Consider the following 27,523-nt stretch of genomic DNA (forward strand, 5'->3'; position numbering starts at 1 on the left):
ATGCTGAGCGCATCATATCGGGGAACTCAGCACATATTGACCCCTTAAGGACAACGGATTGTCCTTAAACCCATTAAAAACAATGTATTGTGAGCCTGTACATGTACGGGCTTTGACATTAAGGGGTTAAGAGCACTCAGAGCGTGCGCTCCGCGAGGGAGCTCTGAAGAAAAGGGGGAAAGGTAAAAGATGGGGAGAAACAAAGTTATTCAATCACTAGCTGTATAATGTGTGTGAAGGGAGTGTCGGTGCTAGAAAGAGTGTATGTGTGTTAGTGTACCGCGATAGACTGTGAGTGCTAGAATGAGTGTGTGTGAGATGTCAGTATTCTTATCTCTTGTTTACTTCCTCCTTTAGGTATTCAAAGGGTCATGCTCAGGAAATGCCTTGTGTCGAGTTCAAATGCAATATCATGTTAATTGTAATTTGTGGGCCTTAATAATTACTAAGTTCACTCCCCAATATAATTATTCTTGTGAACTAAAGTCTATTCCATGGAGCTCTCTGACGGAAGCTCATCTGCACAAGGTCTTTCTCTATTGGTACTTTTACTGACAGCCCCACCACTGATTCCCGGCCCAACTATGATCAGCGATGGCAGACGGAGCTCCTCGCTCCCTGTCACGGAAGGATCGGATTGTATGAATGCGTCAAGTGGGTTTTTTGGGGAGTGAGGTCTTCAGGTGGAAGAGACGTTAAGGATTTCACTAATAGGGAATCAGTTTGTGCATAATAACCTATGGGGCCTGGCTTATTGCCTCAAAAGAATGACAATAGTTTAAAGAAAAAGATATGCTGCCCATTCTGTTTTCCTTTCCACGGTCACCGGCATATCCGCAAACTGAGTTAATGTTTTTCTCTGAATAACCTGAAAGTCATAAACAATGGTTTACAATGGCAAATGTTTCTTTTGTTTGTGATCAGTGGGGGACAAAGTAAATATAACCCCAATCAATTTACAGTGGGAGAGAACACAGAACTCTTTTTGGAACCCAAGTGATTTCTTTTTTCGTCTTGCAAAACAAGTTAGCGCGGGAATAAAAAGCCACCAGCAGCTCGCCGTATGATTCACATCTGTTCCCAGTCTGATTTGTTAATTGTTTTTTTATTATTTAAGCATAAAAGCGTAAGGTTGAAAAATATATAACACATACAATAACACAATGCTTACACTTCGTGTGACATCTGTGCTACGATTTTGTTAGTGTACCATATTTCAGTGCACACCGCAGAGCAGTGTTTGAAATAAACCCTATTATAGTTATGCAGGGTATTCAGAGGTTTGAGTATTTCTGCAATTAAAGGGGGGGGATTATTTAATCCATCGTGTAGGTAAATGTGCAGACTAAAAAATACCAGAATATATATATTAGACATGTGCAAATTTTTCAGTTTGTTTTTGGCCGAACACACTTACTCTCTTAAACTCTTCTCGTTCACTCTGTGCCTTGCACTCGTTTCCCTACTTTCCCTGCCGACAACCTCTGCTTCTGCCGGCCACTTCCGCATTTTTTCCTCCACATCTTCTTCTTCAAAGTAGCGGCACTGCAGTGACGTTCTGCCCGATCCTTCAATCGGGGCAGAGGACGTCACCGCAAATTTATTATTTTGCCCTCAGGTTAACTGAGGACAATATGGCGGCGCTTGTGATGATATCATCTCCCTGATGCTCCAATCGGGGGAGAGGACGTCACCGCAAATTTATTATTTTGCCCTCAGGTTAACTGAGGACAATATGGCGGCGCTTGTGATGATATCATCTCCCTGATGCTCCAATCGGGGGAGAGGACGTCACCACAATCGCCCTCATTTTGTTCTTACACATCATCTCTGGATAGCCAGTCCCATGGCATGATTTCTCCCAAACAACCCCCACCCCTACCAATCAAACATTGATCACAAAAACAAAACAGCTTTGATGAATGTCCTTTGTTCTAAGTAATACATATGAATTTGTCTCTTTGTCATACTGATGCATTTACGTAATATATTCTATATATATTCTAAATACGCAGAAGGGCAGCAACGTCAGTATCTTTTTTTTTTTTTTACGAAGGAGCGTTAAAAGTTAACAGTAGTAAGTGAATATTCTGACTAATTCAGTGTGTTTCTTGTGTCTTGGAATAAGCTCAAATTATGTTATTCGTTATTACAGCTCGCTGGTAAGAATGTAGCAGCTCCGCGCTGATTAGTCAGTGTTTAGCAGGTATAAATATATTATCTGTTATATTATTGTCAGTAACAGACAGCTCAGTAACGTGTGATGCAATGAAACAAGACGCCACTTTCCACTGACACATATTACATCATTATGTATCAGTTTATGTAATGTGTTTTAATACAGTCGTAAAATACAAAACACAGCTGAATAATTTAGTTAACGAGAACACATTGAGACGCAGTGGCCAAGGATTGCTTAAATATAAAGCAAACCCACAATCAACCAGTTTACCACCCTTTAACAGATAGAGTAGTAGATAATGGCGCTTCTTGGACTCCCACATTTGTCTTTTTTAGGAATATAACGCCTGCTGTGTCCACTAAGTCATGTAAAATCTCACAGCGATGAATATTGCAACAACCCTGTGCCATGGACTCAAAACACGTCCAGGATGCTAATGGTGTTTACGTAGCGTAATGTTCTTCACGTTTCTCATATTCACGGCTTACAATGCAGTCTTTATACAAATGTAGATGTGACGTCTGTTGGGCTCCATGTTGGTCAGCGAGTGAGACTCCTACAAAGGTGTCTTATTATATTAAAGGAGTTTGTGTATCGTGTAATCATTGTAGGATCTCTACTGGCGCAGCAGACTGAGGATGATAGATCTTTGGAGTCCTTAAGTCATCAAATGTCTCAGTCTGGACTAACCACATACATTTTATATAAAGAGTGTGAAAAATAGTTGTATGTATCATTGTGTGTGTGCGCATGACTGTGTGATGTGCCAATCTGTATCCAGACCAGTGGCCATCTGGCAAACAAGACAAATGTCCCATGGTGGATACGCAGGGCCACATATGCAGCCAGTTCTTGTTTTTACCAGTGGCTGGCTTTGGAATGCCAGGGCCCCTTTTCTTTATATATATATATATATATATATATATATATATATATATATATATATATATATATATATATATATATATAAACAATGGATTATTTTCTGTAGATACCAATGATTTCATTATTCATATTCACATCATATTAAAAAAAATCATATAAAATATAATAAATATCTAGCCTCACTACTTTATCCTATAAGTGATATAAGGACAACCGCACACAATTCGTAACTTGAGGGTCGGGCTCTCTAAGCCGCTACTATTCTGCGATATTTTTCTGCATTATAAAATGCTAAACCAAGCTTATGACTTATCTTTTTATAAATCTGATTAACGTGCAGCCATACGTTAAGCACATAATTCTTCTTTTCAGCCCTCCATATTTTATCCTGTAATTTACATTATTACTTTAATATTTTGTTCTGTTAAGTAGTTTAAGGTCTATTTAGAGAGGTCTATAAATAGTTATTTTTGTTTTTATTAATAACAACAAATAACAGCAAAACAGATGAACGTGAATAAATGTCAATAATGATTAATGCACCAATAAAACAAATCCATTACTAAATAGGAACTGTCATTCATGTACCTTTTTAAATAATTATTTATTATAATGAATGCAGTTGTGTTAGGTCCTGTGGAGGGCTGGCACCTTCTGGCCTGAGGTGCAGGTCAAACAGCAACATATTTATACACAGTCTCAAACATACACACCTACACTAACACACACCTACACATACACATTCATGCTCATACACATATATACACATTCATTCTTACACACTAATGCATACACATTCATGCTAACACATACTTACACATAGACATGCATGTTCACACACATACACTCTGACTGTAACATACACACATGCATACTCATTCACTCCCTCACCTCATCTCACCAGCAGCTACGGATGTTTTTTCGCCCGCTCACACAGTGCGCGTTATGTGACCCCGCAGCGACCCAGCCTCTCACTGCCAGTCAAAAACATTTTGACCAGCCCATCCCTGTTCCTCTTCTACCCTCACAGGGGCAGGGGCAATCAGAACCAATTAGCTGCATCCACGGAGAGAGCGAATCTTAACAAATAGAAATAACTTAGTTATTTTGTATTTTAAAACCATGAGTTAATTTAGTGTTTGGAACTAAGTAATTTGGGAAAAGTGACAGATCTGCTTATATATATATCACAAGCTGTCATTGGGTATGTGAGTATGACTTTCTCCTTAAGACTCAGGTGGAAGAGTCAGTGACGTATACTAGGGCGGCAGGTCCCTCCGGTGTCCCTCTCCTCCACAGGATGGTTACAACTGGCATATTTACTACGGACTGCATTAGAGACATAGATATGACGTCAAATACCAATCTTCTATGTCTTGAAAGCGTGATGGGCCTTTTAATGCAGTAAAGTCACCAAACACACAAAAACACAATGTTGTAGAAGGAAAAAAGGGTCCTGTTCTTGTGGACTTCCAATCAATTCCCGATTTCTGGTCATGGACCACTAACCAGCAAATTGTTGTGGCCTTTGACATATTCTGTGGATGTTAATTTAGCATTTGGAATTTTAAATTAGTTTTGGCCGTCTATAGAATATTTTTTTCTTTTAACCACGCGCCGTAATATTTAAATCCGTCACGAAGAATTGTTACTGAATTATTAAAGCTATTAGGTGTAGCATGCGCTCATATATCTTACAAAAATATTTCTGCTGCCTAAACAAAGCTATAAAACACTGTAAGGATGTAATAAAATAGCGCTTTTGCGTCTTAAGAAATGTAGCCAGTTGTGAAAAATGTTCGTAGTGAAAAAGGGAAATAGAAAAAGAAATAATAGAAAAGCTTTAGTGGTTCTTTATGCATTCCTCCATGATAAAAATAAAGCCCTTGGTTGAGGTAGAAGCTGCAGCTTAATTCAAGCAGGGAATCAGCAGAAAGAAAGAAAGAAAGAAATGCACATGGAGGTCTGAACAGAGCCATTGGTAGCGTACATATGTCACGTGCATAGAGATGTGTTGAGCTGGACACGTCTTCTGCATGGATAATAGGTGGGGGGTAAGGAAAGCGACAAATGCTTATGGAGGGATTCTGCAAGGTGGGGCACCATGGGCACTTGTCATTTGTAATTAAAGGGGTAGCGCTACCATATTAACCCTAAGGACCCCAAAATGTGCACCACCAATTTCTACAGAGGTTATCGAGGGAGAGCGAAGACTGCTGGAAGAAAATCTTATGGGACTGAGATGTCAGAGAGGGTCCAGTTGTTATTATGTTGTGTTATAAGGTCCTGGTTAGGGAAGATAACCTGCATTCTAGGTTTATAGCCAACGACCCGGACACCCCAATGTATCCCAGAGGCTCGGGATTTCCCAATACGAGTCACAGCAGTATGGAGATGGCTGGAAGGTGCAGATCATCCAGCCGGGAAAGTGTTACAGATGCAAAGAATGAATTAAATTCATTGATTGACATGTATGGTATATTTACATGTCAATAATGACATGAGTTATTGTGACATATGCATGCTCTAGTAGCCATTTATGGGAAAGTAATGGGAATTTTCTACTTAAAGGCATAGCCAATAATTTAGGTTTGAAAAAAAGATCCACATCAACTGGGTGAAAACCAATAAAAAAGGATCTCATATAGTGCTGTTTGTTTAGATTTTGTTTACGTTGAAAAGAGGCTTCAAGATCCAGTTTTTAAGAATAAATTGGCCATTTTTTTACTTTTGTGCTCTGAAATTTTAGTAACCGTTAGCTTCATTGTAAATGTCATGCTTGCATAAAACATAACATAACATACCTTTCTATGACTCTTAATCTGACTAGAATGTCCTATCTCTTCTCTTTTCTTCTCTTCTTCTCGCTTTTACTCAATTAAACAATTTTGTCTTTTGCTAAGATTGTCCAGTTAACTTCATTCTTTACTTCATCACAATTGTCAAATAACTTGATTTTACGCTATATATTATATCAGTGTTCCAAGCAAAGCATCATCATCACCTTGGCCTACACTCAAAGAAAACAAAATACAAAAGAAAGGTCACCTTTAACATAATTTAAAAACATTTAAATATTCTTTTAATGTTATATCGTACCCCCCATTACAGTGTGTGGGTTAATGAAAAGATTCCATGGCAAACCAGGCCCCTTAAGAGGAAGTCATGGCGTCTTCTTCCAACATTGGGTTAGCCACATTTGGTAAAATGAATGTTACTTTGGGGGTTAAGGTTTGTGGAGTAGGTAGGGTTTATACAACTTAATGGGCTATGGAGGACCCCCAAATACTTCTAAAGACCAGAAACGGCATTTGTTTGCATTTCTGTTGGTAAACTTGTTCGTTCTGATGGTCCTGATTATACTACACAATGTCACGTCATGAGGTCCTTTTTACCTTTTCTCTAATGGGTACTCGTTTGTACATTTTTACGAAAGCCTGGTGGGTGCAAGCTAATTGTTGTTGGGCACCCCTTTAAAGAGGAGCTCACGATGCGTCGCATTATTAAAACATAAAATACAAGTGTAAATAAAACAATTGTAGAGTATTATTATAATCTTATTATTATTTATAGTGCTTTATATATTCATATCTTCTAAAAAGTAATCAAGCCCTTTCTTTGATACATCTATTCTATTCGGTAGGGTGGTAGATTCTAAATCTTTACTGCTCTTACTATAAGGAGCCCTTTTCTTTTGGATTTAGAGAGACTCGGCTCTTATATATGAATTCAGGTAGTTTCTTGATCTGTTAGCTGCAATCTTCAAACATCTTCAGGAATTCTATTGGCAATGACTATTAGATGAAATATTTTCTATGTAGTTTTTCCACATAGGCAGTATATATAGCAGCAATATATTAAAGACCAATATATATTAAAACATATTTTATGCGTTGAACGGCTCATTATGTCTTATAAATTCATTCGAAATACATGAAAAAAAACTTTAATGGTATTTTATCTAACTCCTCCATGGAATGATTTTCTCCAGTAAAGATAAATTGTCTACAATTAGACATCAGTAAATGTTGAAGAAATTAAAGAACACTTCGGATTTAGATGTTAATCGTCTCCTGATGTCCATCATGGAATTATCTTTTTTACTGTCAGAAAACAGGCCAGGCAGTTATCGTCGGCGAATGATTCATAAATGCACGGGGACATTTTAATTAGAATATACAGTATTTCAGCCTTCCATGCCAGGGGTTATGTATGTATGTGAATAGTTGATTGCCCTTGGTGCCGCAGACCAGACGACTCTGAACATTCCCTGATGCCTGTCTCATGTCTGATCTCTTCTTGGTCACTATGAGTTAGCGTCTCTTGGTGTGTGCTGACAGATTGTATAATAGCTTTACTACGAGTGTCCTAGTCCTGACAGTGATTGGGTATTCTCTTCCTGCGGTCTTAGTGCTGACCCTAAAGAAGGATCCACCACCATCAACCAGTGTCTGTACTGTGATAAAGAAAGCGGGTCTGCAGAGTCCTGCTTCCTGATCACTGTGTGATCAGCAGACAGATCCGAATTGGGGTGGGGGGGCACAGACTCTACTTACAAGAGGGATCTCAAATCATGTTATAATGTTCTCCCGGAGTGTACATTTAAAATATATAAATAGATAATAAAGCAGTTTTTTTTTTTTTAATATGTAAAAATGTATTTAAAAAGTAAAAGCAAAAGTTCCCGATAATATTCGAACCCTCTCAGTGGAAATCTGAAATAATATAGCCTTGGGTTAGAGGGCACTGTTTTTGTGATTACGTTTTATACCATGGCAGTTTAGTACATGCCCCCAATAAATCATTTTTTAAGATGTCATTGACACCCCAAAAAAATCAATACATGAAAACAAGCTTTTTAATCTTATGCTGATATCCAGTAAGTCATTTTCGTGATTTGCCAGATAATGTACATTAAAGGGGAAAAAAAAAAAAATAATAATATAATATATATATTTATATATTATATTATATATATTAAGTAGTGGGGGATCTCAGAATTCCATGCCTTTTTCTCGCCCCCAATAATTCATAAAAAATTCATAACATACAATGGAATTGTATCAAAAATATTAAATAAGAATTATGATAATGAAGAAAGTAGACGTTCCCGCAGTTTAAGAAGACGTATAGTGGATAAGTACCAGATTCAAGGAACACTCATGTTTTGGAATGGACGTTCGCCATTTGTTGAAACTGATGTATCCTGTGACTATAGTCTAAGAATAGAATGAAGAAGGACAGAAATTGGCAGCCGAGGGGTATTTGTTTGAGAAAGCAGCACACATGAAATGACTTTAAAGGATAAGGCTACGAGAAGCGTCCAAGTATCTTTCAGAAGCATAACAAAATAGACTGAAGGGAACATAAATACGTGATGACTGTTCAAGGTAAGACGAAAACTTTGATCCAAAATAATACGAGAAACCAGGAAATGAATTTCAAAAGAAATGCTTTGGGAGGAAAATAAAAATTAGTTCTATGATCTTTGATCCACTGCGCATTATTAAGCAAAAAATAATATATTTTATTTATTTCAATTGCGGAATCGTGGAGATAAAAGATGACTTTCTTGCATATAAATGATTTGCTTGTATCTTTCCGTTTAGCTAGACAATGCATGGAATTCATGGATGCTCATCGTTGTGTTTAAACACAAGTCACTCGTTAGTAAATACACCAAGATCTACTGACTGTCATCTGGCAGAGCTGCGTTTAACAGCCAGCCTCTTCCCGGTTAGCGTTACAACGAATCCCATTAAACCGGCTTCACCTATTCTCCAGAAGCGTAAAAGGATTCTGCAACGGAACCGGCAATCAAATAGATGCTTTCTGACTTCTCTGTAATTCACTGAATTTGGGAACAGAATGTTTAAGAAAAAAGAGAGATGGAAATCGAACCTCCTCTCTAGGTGCCAAAAAAATAAAAAAAAGATCCCTAAAGCCGGGGGAAGGGTAATTGAATATTACTCTACATGGCCAAAATATTCTCTTTTTAGCATTAAAGTCTTCCACTCCTATAAGACGTTATAGTGCATTGCATAAAAAAAAAATTGTAATCGCAATTATTGGTTAAATATTTTTTTGGGGCTAAAATAAATAATTATTCTTTTCAATAATAGATCTAATACAAAACTTGGCCGTTAGTTTCTTCCTGTTTTGTTAAGGTGGCAGATCAGGGAGTCAGGGGGGAGAATAATATCTGGTAATTAAGATTTTCCCTTCTGAAAGAATCTTGCAATCTAGAAAAAAAGTGACGGTTTATTACACAGGAAATGTCTGCTTAGTTCTTTAATCTGTATGGGGCTTAATTTTATGTTTTTTTTTTATTTTTTATTTTTATTTTATATGTATTTATAAATATACTTCTCATTTGTTTGTGGGGCACTCATCTGGCATACTGAACGTAGCGTGCGGCCGCGCATGTCTGTCAGCTGCACCTGATGTCATCATGCGGTCACTGACCTTACGGTGCCAGGGCCGGCTCGTGATTGATGCACAAAAGGCACAACATAGAAAGTCCGTAAAAGGGGGGCATGAAGCATACCGTCAGGGTGTAAATGCTTCCTCTAAAGCCAACTCTAGAAAAACCAGACAAGATTTTTACCTAAAAAATTTAAACTGCAACCAAATTCTCATCCTACAGAAGAAAAGATTGTTCTCTCGACTTGGGTTGGCCAGCAATTTCCACTTGGGTTCTGACCACTTTATTATTGATTGTAGGCCAATTTACCCTATGGAATACCCTATCTGCTAAAAACCTCTATTTGAAGTACCGTTTCTTAACTGCTTAATTCATGCGTGTTTCCATGAATAATTTATGTAATAACATTTTTTTATGAGGGGATTACTAAACTAATATGGTTTGTAATTTAAAAGACTCAAAGGATTGTCGAGCTCTTGGCTTAATGTGAGTGTGGAAACAGGGAAAAGAAAAAATGTCGGTGCGCTAAGCTAGTCTCAGGCTCAAATAATACAAATGTGTAATACGAGGCCTACCAAACAGGTGTAAGCATGCTGCAATAACAGTGAATTGGCTGTACAATGTATACAAGAAACAAAAACTGTCTGCGCTTCTTACCCTAATAAAGTTGGCAACAAATATGTAAACATAATATAAATGAGAGGTTTTGGTTATATGAATTGGCCAAATTTATATTATGTTTACATATTTGTTGCCAACTTTATTAGGGTAAGAAGCGCAGACAGTTTTTGGGCAGTGTAGAAAAAGCTTCTAGCTTTGTAGGCGAAAAACGAATACTAAAATGTGTATTGTGTTGCTTCCATACAGGCGAAGTACAGAAAGTAGACTATCCCACCGACGACAAACCTTACTACGGGAAAAGGGCAGAAGGCAAGCTAACCGCGGACCTGCCTATATGTTTAACGACAGGTCTACAAGTCTTTCAGCAGACGAAGAGCGGTTTCTGGATGCAGCAGAATATGGTAATATCCCGGTTGTACGCAAAATGATGGAAGAATGCCTTTCCCTAAATGTTAATTGTGTGGATTATATGGGACAGAATGCTCTCCAATTAGCAGTGGCCAATGAGCACCTGGAGATCACGGAACTTTTACTCAAAAAAGAAAACTTAGCGCGGGTGGGAGACGCCTTGCTTTTGGCCATCAGCAAAGGATATGTACGGATAGTAGAAGCAATACTCGGCCACCCATCTTTTGCTGAAGGCAAGCGTCTCACGACGAGCCCTAGCCAGTCGGAATTCCAGCACGATGACTTTTACGCCTACGACGAGGACGGGACGAGGTTTTCACAGGATATTACACCGATTATCCTGGCTGCACACTGTCAGGAATACGAGATTGTGCATACGCTTCTGAGGAAGGGAGCTCGCATCGAAAGACCTCACGATTACTTTTGCAAATGTACTGAATGCAGCGAGAAACAAAAACATGACTCGTTCAGCCATTCCAGATCCAGGATCAATGCCTACAAAGGACTTGCAAGCCCGGCGTATCTTTCATTGTCCAGTGAAGATCCGGTTCTGACTGCATTAGAGCTCAGCAATGAATTGGCTGTGTTGGCAAACATTGAAAAAGAGTTCAAGGTAACCACTATGGTTGTTATTATGGCCATACGATTTACAGTTTTTTTAGGTTTTTGCGTTATGGGGATATTTACACATTTTTGGAGTGAATAGATAAGATAGATATTCAAATGTAGATAGGATTCCAAAGCTATGTGAGCAGACACAACACTTAATTAGTTCAGACACATAGAAATTGACGGTCCTAGTTTTTGAAAACCCACAGTAGTTCACCCAATGGAGACAAAAGTTTGCCTGGTTCACAGTTCTCATACCAGGAAACACTGCGGGTTTGACCCAGAGTCTGTGGGTGAAGCCCCGATTTTCCCAGATCTCCGGGTCAATTCATTTTTTCTCCAGGCGGTGGAGCGGTCTTTGTCTACACTCCGTCTTCACGTCCTGCCTATTCCCACAGCTCACATCCCTCTCACTCCCTACTCACTAAAGGCTGTTTGGGGCTAGCCATGCAGCTATATGTGGCTAGCCCCAGCCCCATGCAAGGCCATTCCCCCAGAAGGGCAAAAACTCTGGGTAGTTTACCCTGCAAAGTTCTCAGGTATGACAATTAGTAAGAACACACAATCGGTGTAAATAGTATATGACAATAGAAATAAGTAACAGAATGAAAGTATGTGGCAACCATTGCGACGAACTTCAGATAAAGAGAATAAAGCAAAATAGCAAGAGAGTATGGCACCAATATTAAAAATAAGACTCATTTTACTTGACAAGATATATAATATAATGAATGCTTTTTGATGTTAGAATGAAGATGTTTCTGTTTAGTTTAGATCCAGTCTTATTGGTTATACTGTTTTGTTAGTACTATACTGCAGGCTTATTGTTGTGTTCCGTCCACTCTAACATTGCCAATGATGTGTAATGGGGCCTGGATTCCTGATCCATCATGGGCCCTATCATTGGCGCTTGCAGCCCGCTACCCATGTCTGTTCCCTTGTGGGGATTGGGCCCCAGATGGCTCCTTTCTGGGGATTGAGGCCAGGTAGCGCCTTTCTGGATATGGAGCCCTTTGGGGCAGTTGGAGGCAGTTGGAGGAGCATGAGCAGGGTGGCAGGAAGAACATGGGGTCAGGAGGGCCCTGTCCTTAGAATTGTACTTAGCCCCAAGATTTGCCTCTTGGAATATAGAGATTTATATGAGGTATGGTTGGAGTAGATTTTATATAATGTCTAATATTCTGCTTAAATGACAGCTGTTTTTCACAAGCAGGTATTTTACCAAAAGTCCCGAAACAAATATCTTTACGTTAAAAACAGACATTTTCTGTTTTTTTTTCTTCCTTTCTTCTAAGTGAAAGATGAAACCCATATATATATATATTCCATTTGAAATTGTTTTATGCCCTAATTGCTAGGATAATTAGAAAATGCCCTGTAGAGCAAAGCATCTGACCAAACATTTTTAATTGTGATAAATGAGCTTGTATATAATAAAAATTAGGAGAATATTTCTTGAAAAGGCACATTCTCTCAACCATGGAATGATGTGAAATCATTATGTCAGGGTCACTGAGTGTTCACTGCAAAGATTTAAAGTTGCCCCCTGGGTTGGTAAAAAAAATCAGTAACATCGGGGTGAACCGGCCTACACGCTGAGGCGGAGGTCACAAAAAGCAAGGTTACATGACCCTGCGGAAATAGCGTGGCTGTTTGCATAGTGTGGGGTTGTGTTGTTGTGAGTTTGTGTGTGTGTTAGAGTAAGTGTGTATGTTACTGGGGAGGAGCAAGAGGCCACTCACATGGGCCATATTTTCTTTCTCCCTATTGGCTCTCACATACACAAAGGAATTAGCTTCCGGGCTGATTTTAAGGTAGAACATTCATGATTCCATGAGTCTAATAAAGTGCTGGTTGAAGATTATTAAGTTGAAAAGGATAAAGTCATTTTATTAGCTTTTCCATGCATGCTGTACTTTCACCTTTCTACTTTCATGCAAGTAAGACAAGTGATTTAGTGCCATTTTTGTACTTTATTATTTTCTTTATACATTTATTTTGCAGTTGTTCTTACATTTTATTGGATGTGTCCTTATAGATTTGGATTGTTTTCTTTGTTTCTGAAAAATGTCTCCTTCATTAGCGCAGAATGATCTGCCAGTCAGACCATCGATGGCCCAGTGGCATATTCTTCACTAGACCAAGAGAGGCAGACTTAGGGTCGCAGTAGGACCGTGTGCCAAAGCTCTCATTGGGGCCAGCTATATCTTTTACTTATAAACAATGGATGAGAAGTAGTTGGGTAGGTCTGGAAGGGAAGTGCGCTGCCCTGGACGAGGCCTTGGTCAGGGACCCCATGGATACATTCCTGTTACGTCTCCATGCTGAAGACCCATCTTATTTAGCTATATGATAGTTTGATAACAATCTTTATATTGGATTTAACATGCTTGACTGTTTTGTGTCACCTCTTCCATATGTTTTATGTGTTTTCTAGAATGACTACAAAAAATTGTCTATGCAATGCAAGGACTTTGTTGTTGGACTTCTTGACTTGTGCAGAAACACAGAGGAGGTCGAAGCCATTTTAAATGGCGACGTCGATACGAACCATGGTTTGCTAGATGCAAATGGCCGTCCCAGCCTTTGTCGTTTAAAACTTGCTATTAAGTATGAAGTTAAGAAGGTAAGAATGCGTTTACTGAAAGGATTTAATGTTATCGTCCACCAAACATAACGTTTAACTTTTTAATATTGAACTTAACTAAATTAAAGGGAACCATCTCATTCCAGGTAATTCCGATAAAGATTATTACAGGGAATTTAAAAAAAATATTATCTTTGATTTTCTGTTGTGCTTATTTTAAATTACTAGGTCACCCTGAGATATTTGTGATAATAGCTTTACAGAGGAATAGTATGGTGCTAGAGTCTCCTGCGCATACCTAGAAACCTCTTCCGGAGCAATGGCTTTTTAAGAAGGTGGGGCTAGCTCGAGATAGCGGATAGGCTAGACCTTATATGGCCTTAAGTGGGCAGGAAGTAGGCAGGGAAGTGGGTGGGAGGGGCCATGGCAGAACACCCCTCCCCTCCCCAGGAAAGAGGAACGTGTCCCGGAGACTGGTGAAGCATTAACTTTGCACATGCGCAGAAGAAGAAATGTGTTTACTAAATAACCAACCAGGACTGCCACTTGTGGAACCAGCAGTAATTTTGTAGCGATCATTCTTCTTCTTATTATTATTATTATTAATAATAAAATAAAAATACTTTTTTTAGGAATAAATATTATGTATAAAGCTCACAGGGATACATTATGTGTTTTTTTCCCTTCTTTTTCCTAGTTTGTGGCTCATCCAAATTGTCAACAGCAACTGCTGTCAATCTGGTATGAAAATCTATCGGGATTACGACAGCAGACCACAGCCGTGAAATTTCTGGTTGTTTTAGGTGTTGCAATAGGTTTGCCGTTTCTCTCAATGGTTTACTGGATTGCACCCTGCAGTAAGGTAATTCAGAGTTCTAAAGCAGAATGTTTACGTAGATGTTACAGAAGCAAATGTGAAAATTCAAATCGGAGAAATAGTTTGGGGGCAAAAAAAGACTACCGTTTTATAAAGTTTTTTTTTAAATGTTCTATAGAACAGAAAGAGAAAACAATATCATAAGAAAAGTAGAATGTAACAGCTATTAATATGAATTAATACAAAAATCACAAAAATATCAGTTGCCAAATTTTATACCAAAACCCACTCTTCACCAACAGATACGGTAAGTAATAACGCCACCTATCCAAGACTGTCGGGGGGTATATTATTATTCCACTGGGGACCTGTCAATTGAAACAGTGGGAGAAACTGAGTATAAACATTATTAAGAGCAAGTATATGGAAGAACACAAGTGTTACTTAGTTTATCAGAACTTCGTGCAGTATCTGAAAGGTCCAGAAACTTGATAATGGTGTAGGAAACGCTGAAACTGGTTGGGGTTATTGGAGCGCCATGGCCATGTTTGTCATGATGATTTCTATGAATTTTTAAACGAATACAATAAATCTTTAAAGTTTTATCCTTCTTCTGGAGACCTGCCGTTGTATATACTTTTTTTTGTAAGATTCCATATTATTTTGGAAAGGGATTTCCAGAAATCTTCTGATATTATGTACATACGGATCCAGGGACACGGGAAAATGCTCCGTTAGTGAACCTTTTTTATATACGAAGTTCTGATAAACTACGTAACACCTGTGTTCTTCTACATACTTACTCTTTATAAAGATGAGACACTGTTTCTCCCATTGTTTCAATTGACAGGTCCCTAGTGGACAGAATAATTAAATACCCCCATATTCGTCTTGGGTAGGTGGTGTTATTTCTATAAATTTGAGTTAATACTAATTTTGAGTTTGAATACATATATAATATTTACTGTCTAGTAAATAAATGCAAAATGTAATCAATTTTGACAATTATGGGTGAAGCATGTTCACTATTGTTCTTTCATACCTAATTTGTTTTAGGGCAAAACAGAATAAAATGTTTCCATCTTCTCCTCATTCAGAATATTTCTCCCTCAGGTGTTTTCGCTTTGACCTCCATTTTGATGTAATTGGATTGGCAACCAGATTATCATTTGGCAAAAAAAATTGAAAATCTACTAAGCAGCAACATTTTAACGGCCTTTTATCGTAAAATAAATATTATTTTACATCCTGGTTATTTGATGTGATTTATTTTTTCATTTCAAACACATTTAGCAGTAATATGCAGACGGCAAGCCTTCTTGCTAGGATTTTAATCATAATAATTACAGACGTTGATTTAATATGCAGACTTAATGAAAATGTAAAACCGATCTCGTTCACATTTGTATGCAGTGATCTTAATTTTTTTGAAATGTATTTTGTAATTAGTGTGATTGAGGGAAAATATACTTTATTGTGGTCTCTGTGGAATGGATGTGTTTTTTTGCATTCTATGCCATGTAATGCTATTGAGGAAATATCGGTACTTAAACCAAAGATCATCGTAACTTAAATAGACATTCAAGGGTCATTTCATGATTGGACGACTTGTTTAGTCCTTATTGATTTATATGCCCGTGACGTGTCATGGTCGGTAGAGCCGGGTTATCTGTTAGGAACCTTAGACAACAACCTTGGTGAAGCCCAACTTCAGCCACCATGCTACAGCTAAAGCTAATTGATGAGATGAAACATTTCTGGTGGAGGTGTAGATCTCAGCCTTCTTGGTGAGCAGTCAGGACGCAGATAGCCCTATGTTTTGTAGGTATACATGGATTTATAATGTGGTCTGAGGTTATAGGGGACCCTGACAACACCCCCCTTTAAACTTGACATAGAAAATTTTCCTCGAGGGACTATTCTCAGCAAAAATGAGTGCTTAGCTAATAGACCCCATGTAGATGTATGTCTTCTGTTTAGTGTCAACAATACAGTCATGTTTTTTTCCCCCATGAAGTCTAATATATGGCTTCTTTCTTCCAGCTCGGTAAAATAATGCGAGGCCCTTTCATGAAATTCGTAGCTCATGCCGCATCTTTCACCATTTTCCTGGGTCTGCTGGTTATGAATGCGGCCGACAGGTTTGAAGGCACCAAGATCCTTCCTAATGAGAGCATCACGGATCATGCAAAGCAGCTGTTTAGAATGAAAACATCCTGCTTCTCCTGGATGGAACTTCTCATTATTTCCTGGGTAATAGGTAAAGACTTTCCATTAGCAAATGGCTTGGTATACCATATCCCCTGAAACCTAGAATTTCATAGGATACAGAAAACCTCTGATCGCTCAAAGCCTAATCATTAGTTATTTTCTTAGAAAATTCCTAGAACCCGTAGTGTCAAGTGTGTGCGTGTGTTTGCGTGTTTTCTGACGAGAGATCGATTTTTTTGCTAAATCATGAAATCCTTGCTGCTTTAGATATTGTCTCCGCTGCAAGCTGCAATATATCTCTCGACTATTGATTATCGAGTTTATTTTCTCTGGTAACTGTGACCTTAAATTTTCTCATAATGGTATTTGACGCTCTATAATCAAAGATGAACAAATAAATTATAAAATATAATATTAAATAATACTAAGGGTTTAGTCTTGTATTTTGGTCAACTCAAGCAAGGTATTCTTGTGTGCTATGGTCAAAATACAGAACAAAAGTATATATTTGCAGGTTTGGGTTTGAGTGCTGTTAATAAATGATTTATTTATTATTAAGTGTGACTAAATTTCATGTAATTGTATAAACTGGGATTGAGTGCATATGGATGTGTTTTCCCTACTTCCCCATGTAATCGAAACCAAATAACAAGAGTGATAAAAACCAGATTACGTCTATTAATCCAAAATATGTGTTGGCATAGATATATTTTATTTCTCGTGTGAGGTATGTTTAATTTTAACACACACATATATATATATATATATGCAGTAAGGTAATTCAAATTTCTAAAGCAGAATACTTATGTAGATGTTACATAAGCAAATGTGAAAATTCAGATTTGATTTTTTAAAGTTTTTATATGCTCCATAGAACACCTTCATTCCTATTAGAAAGAGAAAAACAATATAATTAGAAACAGAACAGCTATTAATATGAATGAATGCAAAAATCAATACTGATTTCCAAATTAATGTGTGTAATTCAGATAAGATATATGTATTGTAAACCCAACTCATATGTATGGATGCAGCCATCTAAATTTTGGATTTGGATGATAATTCCTCCACTTTCCTAATCCATTCCTTCACTTTGGTTCTGGCCGATTGGTTCACTTTGGTTCTGGCCGATTGGATAGCAGGGAGGTCTTCAGGACAGAAATAAATACAAACTACACATAGTTTTAATAAACTAATTTTATTATGGTAGTGCATAGTTCACATTTAATAAAAGAATGATAATTATAGTGTTTTCAGTGCAGTTGGAAGAAAATTGTCAGACATACACAAGCTTTGTTTTTCTCCTTTGATGCTGCATTCCAGAAAAGCTCCATTAAAATAACTGGCAGAACACTGACAACACATAGAAGTTTATACTATGTGTCAGTAACTACTCTTCAAGATAGCAACATTAAACAGAGGGTTTGACGATGGGGTTAGCTTAAGTCAGAACTGAAACAGCTTGAAACTGCCGGAGAATCAAAGTTAAGAGAATAAAGGTTTTTGCCTATTGTGGAAAAGGTGGAAAAGCGTCCCTTATTTTTTAATTGGAAAAACCTGATTTAACAAGTTAAATACTATTACTCATATACTTTCAAATACATTTTTTTTCAAAGAGTACATTAATTGTGAAGATGTTACAAATGGATAGTGACATATATATATATATACCGTATTGGCTCGGATATAGGCCGCCCCCGTATATAGGCCGCACCCTAAAAGTTTGGTGCTTTTTTAAAGAAAAAGTTTTTTTCTTTAAAAAAGCACCAAAAAAAATGTTGCCACTCTGTCCTCTCCCCCCCCCCGAGATATGCTGCCACTCTGTCCCCCCCCGAGATATGCTGCCACTCTGTCCTCCCCCCCCGAGATATGCTGCCACTCTGTCCTCCCCCCCCGAGATATGCTGCCACTCTGTCCCCCCCCCGAGAAATGCTGCCACTCTGTCCTCCCCCCCCGAGATATGCTGCCACTCTGTCCCCCCCCCCGACTTACCTGAGCAGACTCCCGGGTGTCTTGCGGGGCCGGAGGGGGACATCTATGCACATCGTGTATACAACTCCTGGTGCCGGCACTCAGCGGAAGTGCCGGCACCGGAAGTTGTATACGCGTATTGCGTAGATGTCTTCCGCCGGCCCTGCAAGACACCCGGGAGTCTGCTCTGGTAAGTCGGGGGGGGGGTGTAAAATGCATCGTGCGGACGTTCGGCTGTCTGAGCGTATCAGACAGTAGGATGCAGGTCCCCTGCACCGCTGCGGGGGATCTGTATCCTAATCCCGCTGCCTGCCCGGGCGCTAGACCCTGAATATAGACCGCATATATAGACCGGGAAAAAAGTGCGGCCTATATTCGGGCCAATACGGTATATATAGATATATATATATATATATATATATATATATATATATATATATACAAAATCATAGAAATCCACCGTGTGTCTTTAAGAACCTTTGATGGATGACCTGAAGTTCTCAATTAGCTACACTCTTTAGCACTCAGCAACACCGCTTTGTGAGTGTGCGTGGTCTACCGCTTCATGGCTGAGCTCTTGTTACTCCTAGACACTTCCGTTTCACAATAATAGCGCTTAGAGTGGTCCAGGGCAGATCTAGCAGGGCAGAAATTTCATGAACTGACTTATGGACATCCTATAACAGCGCAATGTTTAAAGTCACTGAGCTCCTCGGTACGACTCATTCTACCGCCAATGTTTGTCTATGGAGATGGCTGCCTGTGTGCACCTAAACTCAGTAATTAGGAGGGAAGTCATCATAGTTTTGCTAATAAACCAAATCAAATCAGCAGATAAATACGTTTAATGATTTATATATTCCCCATATGACTAATGGAAGGGTTTTATTCAATAAAATACATTTCTGTTATGTAACTTATGCAGAGTGTTGCCATGATATGTTGTCCTACAAGTCTGAAACGATCACCGCTGGGAGTGTTGTAAAATACTTTAAAATTATGTGTATATATCTTTATATATATTAGAGATTTCATGAAAAAGACAAATTAGCGTGCCCCTTTGAAATAAATTGACTGATAATGATAACTCCGCATCATAACCCTACCCCTGCGTATCAATGTAACTCATTTCTTATATAGTTTGTCCATTCACAAGTCAAAATGAATTCAGTTGGTTGAAATGTTAAACTTTCCTGCAAACCCTTGTTTTAGTGAATAAACCATAATTCACAGAAATTCAAGGAAAATGCACTACCCTGAATATTAGCTTTGTATCTTATGGACAATTTTTCTCCGAACAACATAACCCCCCCCCCAGTGGTACCAAATGCTACCCATTAAAAAATATCTCAACGTCTTCAATCTAGCTTAAAAAAATTGTATTTTTGTGTGACCCCGGCCTCTATTTCATTCAAGCCAAATAACTCTTTGAGAGGCAATTTGTTTATCGGGACCTCTGTGCTGTTGTCCATTTCAAAACCGTCATTACAATATTATAACAAAGGTTAAATATTTGTGCGTCTAGAATATAAACTCCACTATCGTGCAATGGAACTAAAGTCCCCAGAGAATGAGAGTGTTGATAACTAGAAATCTGTTGCTTGGTTACAGGTATGATTTGGTCAGAATGCAAAGAGATTTGGTCACAAGGTCCCAGGGAATACATGTTTGAGCTGTGGAATATCCTTGACTTCGGAATGTTGGCAATCTTCGCTGCATCATTCATTGCCAGGTTTATGGCCTTCTGGCATGCCTCCCGGGCACAAAATTATGTTGACGATGATGAGAATATCAAGGATGTAGCAAGTGCCACCTTGCCTCCTGAAATAAAATACTACACCCTAGGTAAGTTTAGTTTTGCATATGGCTATTTTCAAATGTGGAACGTAAGGCTTTTCCTACGTTAATTTAAATTGTTAATGAATGAATCTACAAAGAGTTAAAAAAATAATAATATAAAGTATTTCTAAGATTTGAAGGAACAGTTATGTAATGTTTATTACAGACAAGTGCTCCTTTACCTCAAAAATTCTGCTCCCTACCCCCTTCAAAGATATTACGAGGACAGGTATATCATTCTAGCACCCAGACACTGGCAGAGATTGCATTGAGGATTATGAATGTGCACTTACAGCAAATGTACATGTGCTTATTCATCCTACAAGGGTCAATATTCTAAATAAAGAAGAGGTCCTGTTCCGTAATCCCTTGAGTTAACACTTGCTTTTTAGAAGTATGCTTCAAGTGCTAGTTGTAACTACAGCTACATGGGAGCTACATTGACAATCCTTTTATTATTATTCTTGAATTCAAAACACTGGTTGTCAGATTCCAATTATGTATGCCATATTTTGGTGAATATGTACCTCTATTTAATTAGTCGACTGCCTACGCAATGAAAAACAAGCTTCGAGGACAAAGAAGAGAGCAGTAATAGCGATACAGACAAACTATTCATCAAAGCTGAAAATATGTTTCGAGACCATTTTGTTGTGCTTTTTATCTCTGTAATCAACCCATTTGTGTTAAAAAGTATTTAAAGGTAGTTTGATTATTATCTGAAATATCTCCAGGAGTGGACCAAGGTTTGGATCAATAAATCAATAACCAATCTCATATTGCTCCAAAAGCAAATTAGTCGTTTTATTGCATCACAAATAACTGAAGTGCAAAGATTTGGCCTTGCTGTGACCTTTTTAGTAGAATGATATCAACCACCATGAGCCATGAATCAATGGGTTTAATTCCTAATATTTTTTATCTATCTATCTATCTATCTATCTATCTATCTATCTATCTATCTATCTATCTATCTATCTATCTATCTATCTATCTATCTATCTATCTATGGCAATGTGGCAGCTACCCAGGACCACTCATGACTTTTTCCACAAGAACCAACACTTTTGGGAGATATTTTATGTTAATGAGTGGCTTACCTTGTATTTTTATTTCTTTGACTTTAAGACATCAACCTAACTGTTTTATTAAATGTTTACATCTGTAATTATGAGTATTTTTATGTTTTTCCTTCTAGCCAGAATAAAATGGCTGCCGTCAGATCCCCAAATCATATCTGAAGGCCTCTATGCAATCGCCGTCGTTTTAAGTTTCTCCAGAATTGCCTACATTTTACCAGCTAACGAAAGCTTTGGACCTCTACAGATATCACTTGGACGGACTGTCAAAGATATCTTCAAGTTCATGGTGATATTTATCATGGTTTTTGTGGCCTTTATGATCGGAATGTTTAATCTGTATTCTTACTACCTTGGAGCCAAACAAAACGATGCCTTTACCACGTAAGTGAGAGAACTTCTTAAATGCATGCACACCCAGCAAGTACTATCTAAAAGCTATCTCCTAATGGCCAATATCCTAATGGGTCATCAGAGACTATAGACACTTAAATAGGTACCCTGCCCCCATCGCAGCAAAGCAGTAATGGGTATTATTCACAAAACATGGGACTACATTATTGATGCTAACATTTACTCACAGCTACTTCCTTCCCCTCCCCCCAAAAAGTATGGTCTAAATCAGTGATTAGCGACCACGTTCAAAGGGCACATCAACAGTCCATGTCTAATGACAATCCCTACTGTAACACAATAAGGACACCTCTAAATGTCTTGACATTGACCCCTAATATCTAATTTCTCAGTGTATCTACACAGACTGTATATACTATATATATATATATATATATATATATACTGTATATTAGGGGGGGCAGGTTTTTTTTTCTTTCAAATCGTACCCATTAATAAATACCATCATTCAGTATGAAAACAATTTTAATCTCATAATTTATTGTAGTTATTGTTATTATATATGTAGTTATTGATGTGAAACTATTATATTACATAAAATGTACATTTAGGAACTTAGTCCTTTAAACTAATAAATATATACAATGTGATTTAGAATTATATGCGGAAATGTGGGTTCGGGAATGAAAGCTGACACCTTTTATTTGGCCAACGTAGAAGATGTAAGGCATATAAGCTTTCAGGACCTCAGAGGTCTCTTCTGTGTCTTAAGAAAAGATATCCAAGGCCGCAAACTCTTTTTGGCCAATGAAAGGTGTCAACTACTGCTTGTTGGTACATTTTCACGTTTCTGAATTAACTGATCCGAGACTTTGCTGTTGATTTCCAGAGTTGAAGAAAGCTTTAAGACTTTATTCTGGGCTATTTTTGGACTTTCCGAAGTGAAATCAGTCGTAATCAATTACGGACACAAATTCATCGAGAATATCGGTTATGTGCTGTACGGCGTGTACAATGTAACCATGGTCATTGTCTTGCTGAACATGCTCATCGCAATGATTAACAGTTCGTTCCAAGAGATCGAGGTAAACAGGAGCAATTTATTTAGAATAAGTCTTTCGGAATGTATAATTGTTGTGTTCTAGTTTGATGGTAACATGGCCTAACCATACGGCAGTGTACTTAGTGTACCCAAGTCACCGGCATCCATAAGAGGGGAGACAGGCTATCCATATGGCGTCTATCCAAAAGAGGCTGAAATCGGTGCTGCCCCATTGTTTGGATTAATTTACTTGGAGACGTGAAGTGGAATGTGATGTTATACTGTAATACTCCTCGGAGTCCAGAAAGTTAAAGTAGAGGGGCTCAGAACACAAGGAAAGAGAGATATTGGCAAAGGGGTTGTCTGATGGGACAGAAGTAGACATGGACATCATACAGATATACGCAACCGAAAGAGTTCAATTCTACACTCCTGCCAAAGCTAACTGTGCTTGCGATTTCTTGTCATTCACGGTATTTTGTATAATACCTTCAATTAACTGCGGTATCGATACGCAGTTTTATAGCATCAAAAATTCCACGTTCCAGCTGAAGAGAAGCCCCCAGCCTACTTTGTTTTTTCCCAGTAGCTCTTGGTTCTTCTGATTTGTTTCCTTCATACAATATGTATGGTTTGTTTTAAGAGTCACTGTAAGTAACCGGTTATGTTTTAAGAGCAATGAGTCTGCATCCCTGGCCACTGAATGTTCTGCAGATATACGTGTCTACAGAGTATGCGTATTTATTATTTACTGGCATGCCGCGTTTAAACAGAGATTATCAATAATCCTAAAGGGAATATCGTGACATGTAGGCTTTAGAGACAAGCAGGGCCGTTTATCCCAATAATTTGAAAGCACCGAAATTCACTGCATTATTTAAGTAGAACCTTCTACTCTCTGTAGGTGTAAGAATGGGAAAGCAGATTTGTTTGCCGCCCTTTTTCTTGACTGGGAAGGAAGTAGGTGCATGAAGCCGTCGGTTCTTTTGATGATTACACAAGATAATAATTATTTTTAGAGATCCAAATAAATGCTCTAAAAAAACAGCATCAAGTTCTGCAATGAATACCGTATCTTACCAACAATGATAGGGTCTAGTTATGCAAAGCTCAGCGTCATTCCAGGCCGGCAATATTCAATATAGGCAGCTCCTACTTTACTAGGCACTAATTAGACAAACACGCTGTTCCGTCATGTATGTGAAATAAAAAACTTTCGGTAATGCATCAAAAGGCAGGTTGTCTACTTGGTTCCCATGTTTCATTTTAATGCATTCGCATTAGTTGAGCTCACTCAAGAGTTGTGCTCATGTGGGTACAGAATGCATAGCCTGCCAGACCTATTATCTAGGGTGACCCCATCATCCTTTTTTGAGGAGAGGTATACATTTTACATGTTGCTAACCAGAACAAGGTTCTGTCCCCTTCAGTATGTGGGATATATAACTGAGTAGGTCACCCTACTATTAAGTGTTAGGTGGCTGAAGATCCAACGACCTTGTTTCTCTGTAGGGTGCTAGGGATCTGCCATGGCCCGTAAACAATTCAGCGTGAGAGCTCTTTTGGGCAAAGAGAGGCGGAGGGGAACAGGGACCCCAAGTTATTTGTTTAAAAGGCAGTGTTAGTGCTTCTATCTGACATTGCGTGAAGGACGAAGACAGCAGAGCAGCCGCCTGCAATGTCCCTCCGCACAAAGAGACGGCAAAACTGTAATCAGAGAAAATGCTGCAAGGGATTAAAATACTGGAGAAAAAGCCTAAAACGACGCTGAGGATGAGATAGAGAATAAAGATAAACGCATCATAATTAATGGAGCAGAGTCTACATGAGGGGGGTAGACGGTGTCATAGTAGTCTGGAGTATTTTAAAGTTGCTGTTCCACCTACTCTGAATTTAACTGTTTTGTAACTATACACATTAAAAAGTTGATTCATAGTGTTGCTGAATGCCCAAATACTTCCTACAAATAACTATTTAATTAAATACACTGAATGACTAAAAGTACACTATATGGACAAAAGTATTGGGATACCTGACCATTACACCAACAGGGACTTTAATAACATTGCATTCTAAGTACATAGACATTAATAGGTAGTTGGTCCCCCCCTTTGCAGCTATAACAGCTTTCACTTTTTTCTGGGAAGGCTCTCCACAAGATTTTGGAGAGTTTCTGTGGTAATTTTTGCTCATTCATCCAGTAGAGCATTTGTGAGGTCAGGCACTGATGTTGGACGAGACGCCCGGCTTGCAATCTCTGTTCCAGTTCATCCCAAAGGTGTTCGATGGAGTTGAGGTCAGGGCTCTGTGCAGCCAGTGAAGTTGGACCTTGCTTAGTGAGCTGGGACGCAGTCATGCTGGAATAGAAAAGGGTCTCCTCCAAACTCTTCTCCCAAAATTGAAAGCAGAGCGTTGTCTAAAATGTCCCCTTTAGCAGAATTACTCCTGCCAAGGCATATACAGTGATGCAAACACAGACATATACACTCATGCTAACATACTCACATACATACATACATACATTCTGCCTACCTAACTTCCTTACACTCTCTTACCCCTACCTCACTCCCTTATATTCTGTTTCACTCCTTCCTCCCCCCCCTTCTCCTCACCCCTCTGATATATATTTTTGTAGTTTTCCAAGGATTTTGTCAACAAGCTTGTTAAGGCTTTATTTTACATTAGTAACTCCCATGTGCATCAGGTAATAATGTATTCAGGCCCATATGGTGTTAATTTCCCAAATCACTTAGAACCTGTGCGTTTCGCTCAACTGTTGGAACACAGATGCCTGTACATTTTTCAGAACACTGACCTCAACCAGAGAACGGTTCCAGATCCTTAGAACTGCCAGCATTGTTTAGTTAAAACAGAAGAGTAATAGACACAGGGTATCATGATACATCCCATTAATCTGACACTTAGGGGATTACCAAATAATCCCCTCAGTAGTGAATCACACCATCTTTTGACGGGAAAAAAACGTGGGGATGGAACCGTTAATCAATCGTTTAAATAGCGTGGTACCGACTCTTAAATTAACACAAACTATTAATACACATGAATGAGACTGTATCGTAACCCAGATCACATACTATATAAAATATTTACCTGTTGCCTTCTGGGTTTTTTTTTAAAAAAAATCAGCCGTTATCAGATAATATGTAATTAGCAACTGAAATTTTTCTCCGGAGTTAGTGTTTCGCCACGAGTGAGGAAGATGAAAGGCATTGCACGTATTTACAGTAGGGATGTAGCCTGACTCTAATAAGGAAAACACTTCTGATTATAGTTAGACCTCATTTAGTTCTGATACGAGGCAGCGGATGCAAGCCATGTCTGACGGGGAAAAGATCTAATGATAGCTTCCCTGCTATTTTTGTTTGGTCAAGGAAGGGGTATTTTACCGGGCTGCACGGAAATATTTGTTATAGTAAATCTAGTGAGCTCAGAATGATTTACAAGATCCATCATGTATTGCGAGAGCTAAGAGTATATGCTTTAGGGACATATTCTTTATAGGGAAGACTGTGCCCTTTGGTCAGAGGGCCACCACTTAGTGATGGACCTTAATTTTAGCTCCTTCCATGACTAAACAACAGGTGCATGCACCTGGGTGGGGAGCGGGGAAAGCAAAGCACTGCCCTCAAGGTCCAGTAATGTCATCTGATACCCAGAGATGATGTGGCATATCCAGTGGGGTATGTTTTATGGTGGGCGCCAAGTGGCTAATCAGCTAATGTGGGTAGATGACTACAAACAATTCTGGGCCAGTCACACATCCAGGACTGGCCCCGAAACCTGCCGCCTATTGCCACATCCCCCCCACATAATTTGGAGAAAAGGGTGGCTTTACTTTCATATGCCATGTGGGCTTCTATAAGTGCCCTTTAGACTGAACATAGAATACAATACATGAGAAATATATCCTATGCTCATGAACAGGTTATGCCGTACATTTTGCACCCTCTGAAAACTAGTTAAAGTACTGTTGGTGTATATATATTAAACTAAATGTAACTCTTCTCCTTTTAGGATGATGCGGATGTGGAGTGGAAATTCGCCAGGGCTAAACTTTGGTTTTCCTACTTTGAAGAGGGGAGGACTCTACCGGTTCCATTCAATTTGGTTCCAAGTCCAAAATCCTTTGTGTATATTGGACTCAGAATAAAAACAATTGTGTATAAACTGTTTTCTTGCCACACTAAGGGCTTGCAGGAAGATTCTGAGATGAATAAGGTACATTTTACTTTTACACCTTATTCTTTTTTCTATGTATATTTTACCTTGGGAATCTCTTGAGGTCAGGGCTAGCCCAAGATACTGCGCTGTCTGGGACCAAGAATCAAATGATGCCACCCCCTAAAAAAGAAAAGAATCCACCAAAACAGCACCGACCCAGTAGCCTCTCCATGACAGACCACATCTTCCTATGTCTTCTGACTCTCAGGCTACCACAGTGGCTCTTTAGGGCTCTTCCTAGCAATCTCAAGC

The 27,523-nt window shown here is 38.6% G+C and overlaps 1 protein-coding gene across 1 annotated transcript in view; it reads left to right on the top strand.

Annotated features, from left to right (window-relative positions):
- TRPC6 (transient receptor potential cation channel subfamily C member 6) overlaps window positions 1-27,523 on the top strand; it is a 45,522-nt gene that overhangs the window by 11,870 nt on the left and 6,129 nt on the right. The window contains exons 2-9 of the mRNA XM_053456513.1: window positions 10,359-11,133; window positions 13,567-13,755; window positions 14,414-14,578; window positions 16,577-16,793; window positions 20,327-20,560; window positions 21,753-22,017; window positions 22,877-23,072; window positions 27,065-27,268. Of these exons, the coding sequence (XP_053312488.1) occupies window positions 10,359-11,133; window positions 13,567-13,755; window positions 14,414-14,578; window positions 16,577-16,793; window positions 20,327-20,560; window positions 21,753-22,017; window positions 22,877-23,072; window positions 27,065-27,268 (2,245 nt within the window). The remainder of the gene's footprint in view (window positions 1-10,358; window positions 11,134-13,566; window positions 13,756-14,413; window positions 14,579-16,576; window positions 16,794-20,326; window positions 20,561-21,752; window positions 22,018-22,876; window positions 23,073-27,064; window positions 27,269-27,523) is intronic.

Source organism: Spea bombifrons, chromosome 2, assembly GCF_027358695.1.
Source record: "Spea bombifrons isolate aSpeBom1 chromosome 2, aSpeBom1.2.pri, whole genome shotgun sequence".
Classification (NCBI taxonomy): Eukaryota; Metazoa; Chordata; class Amphibia; order Anura; family Pelobatidae; genus Spea; species Spea bombifrons.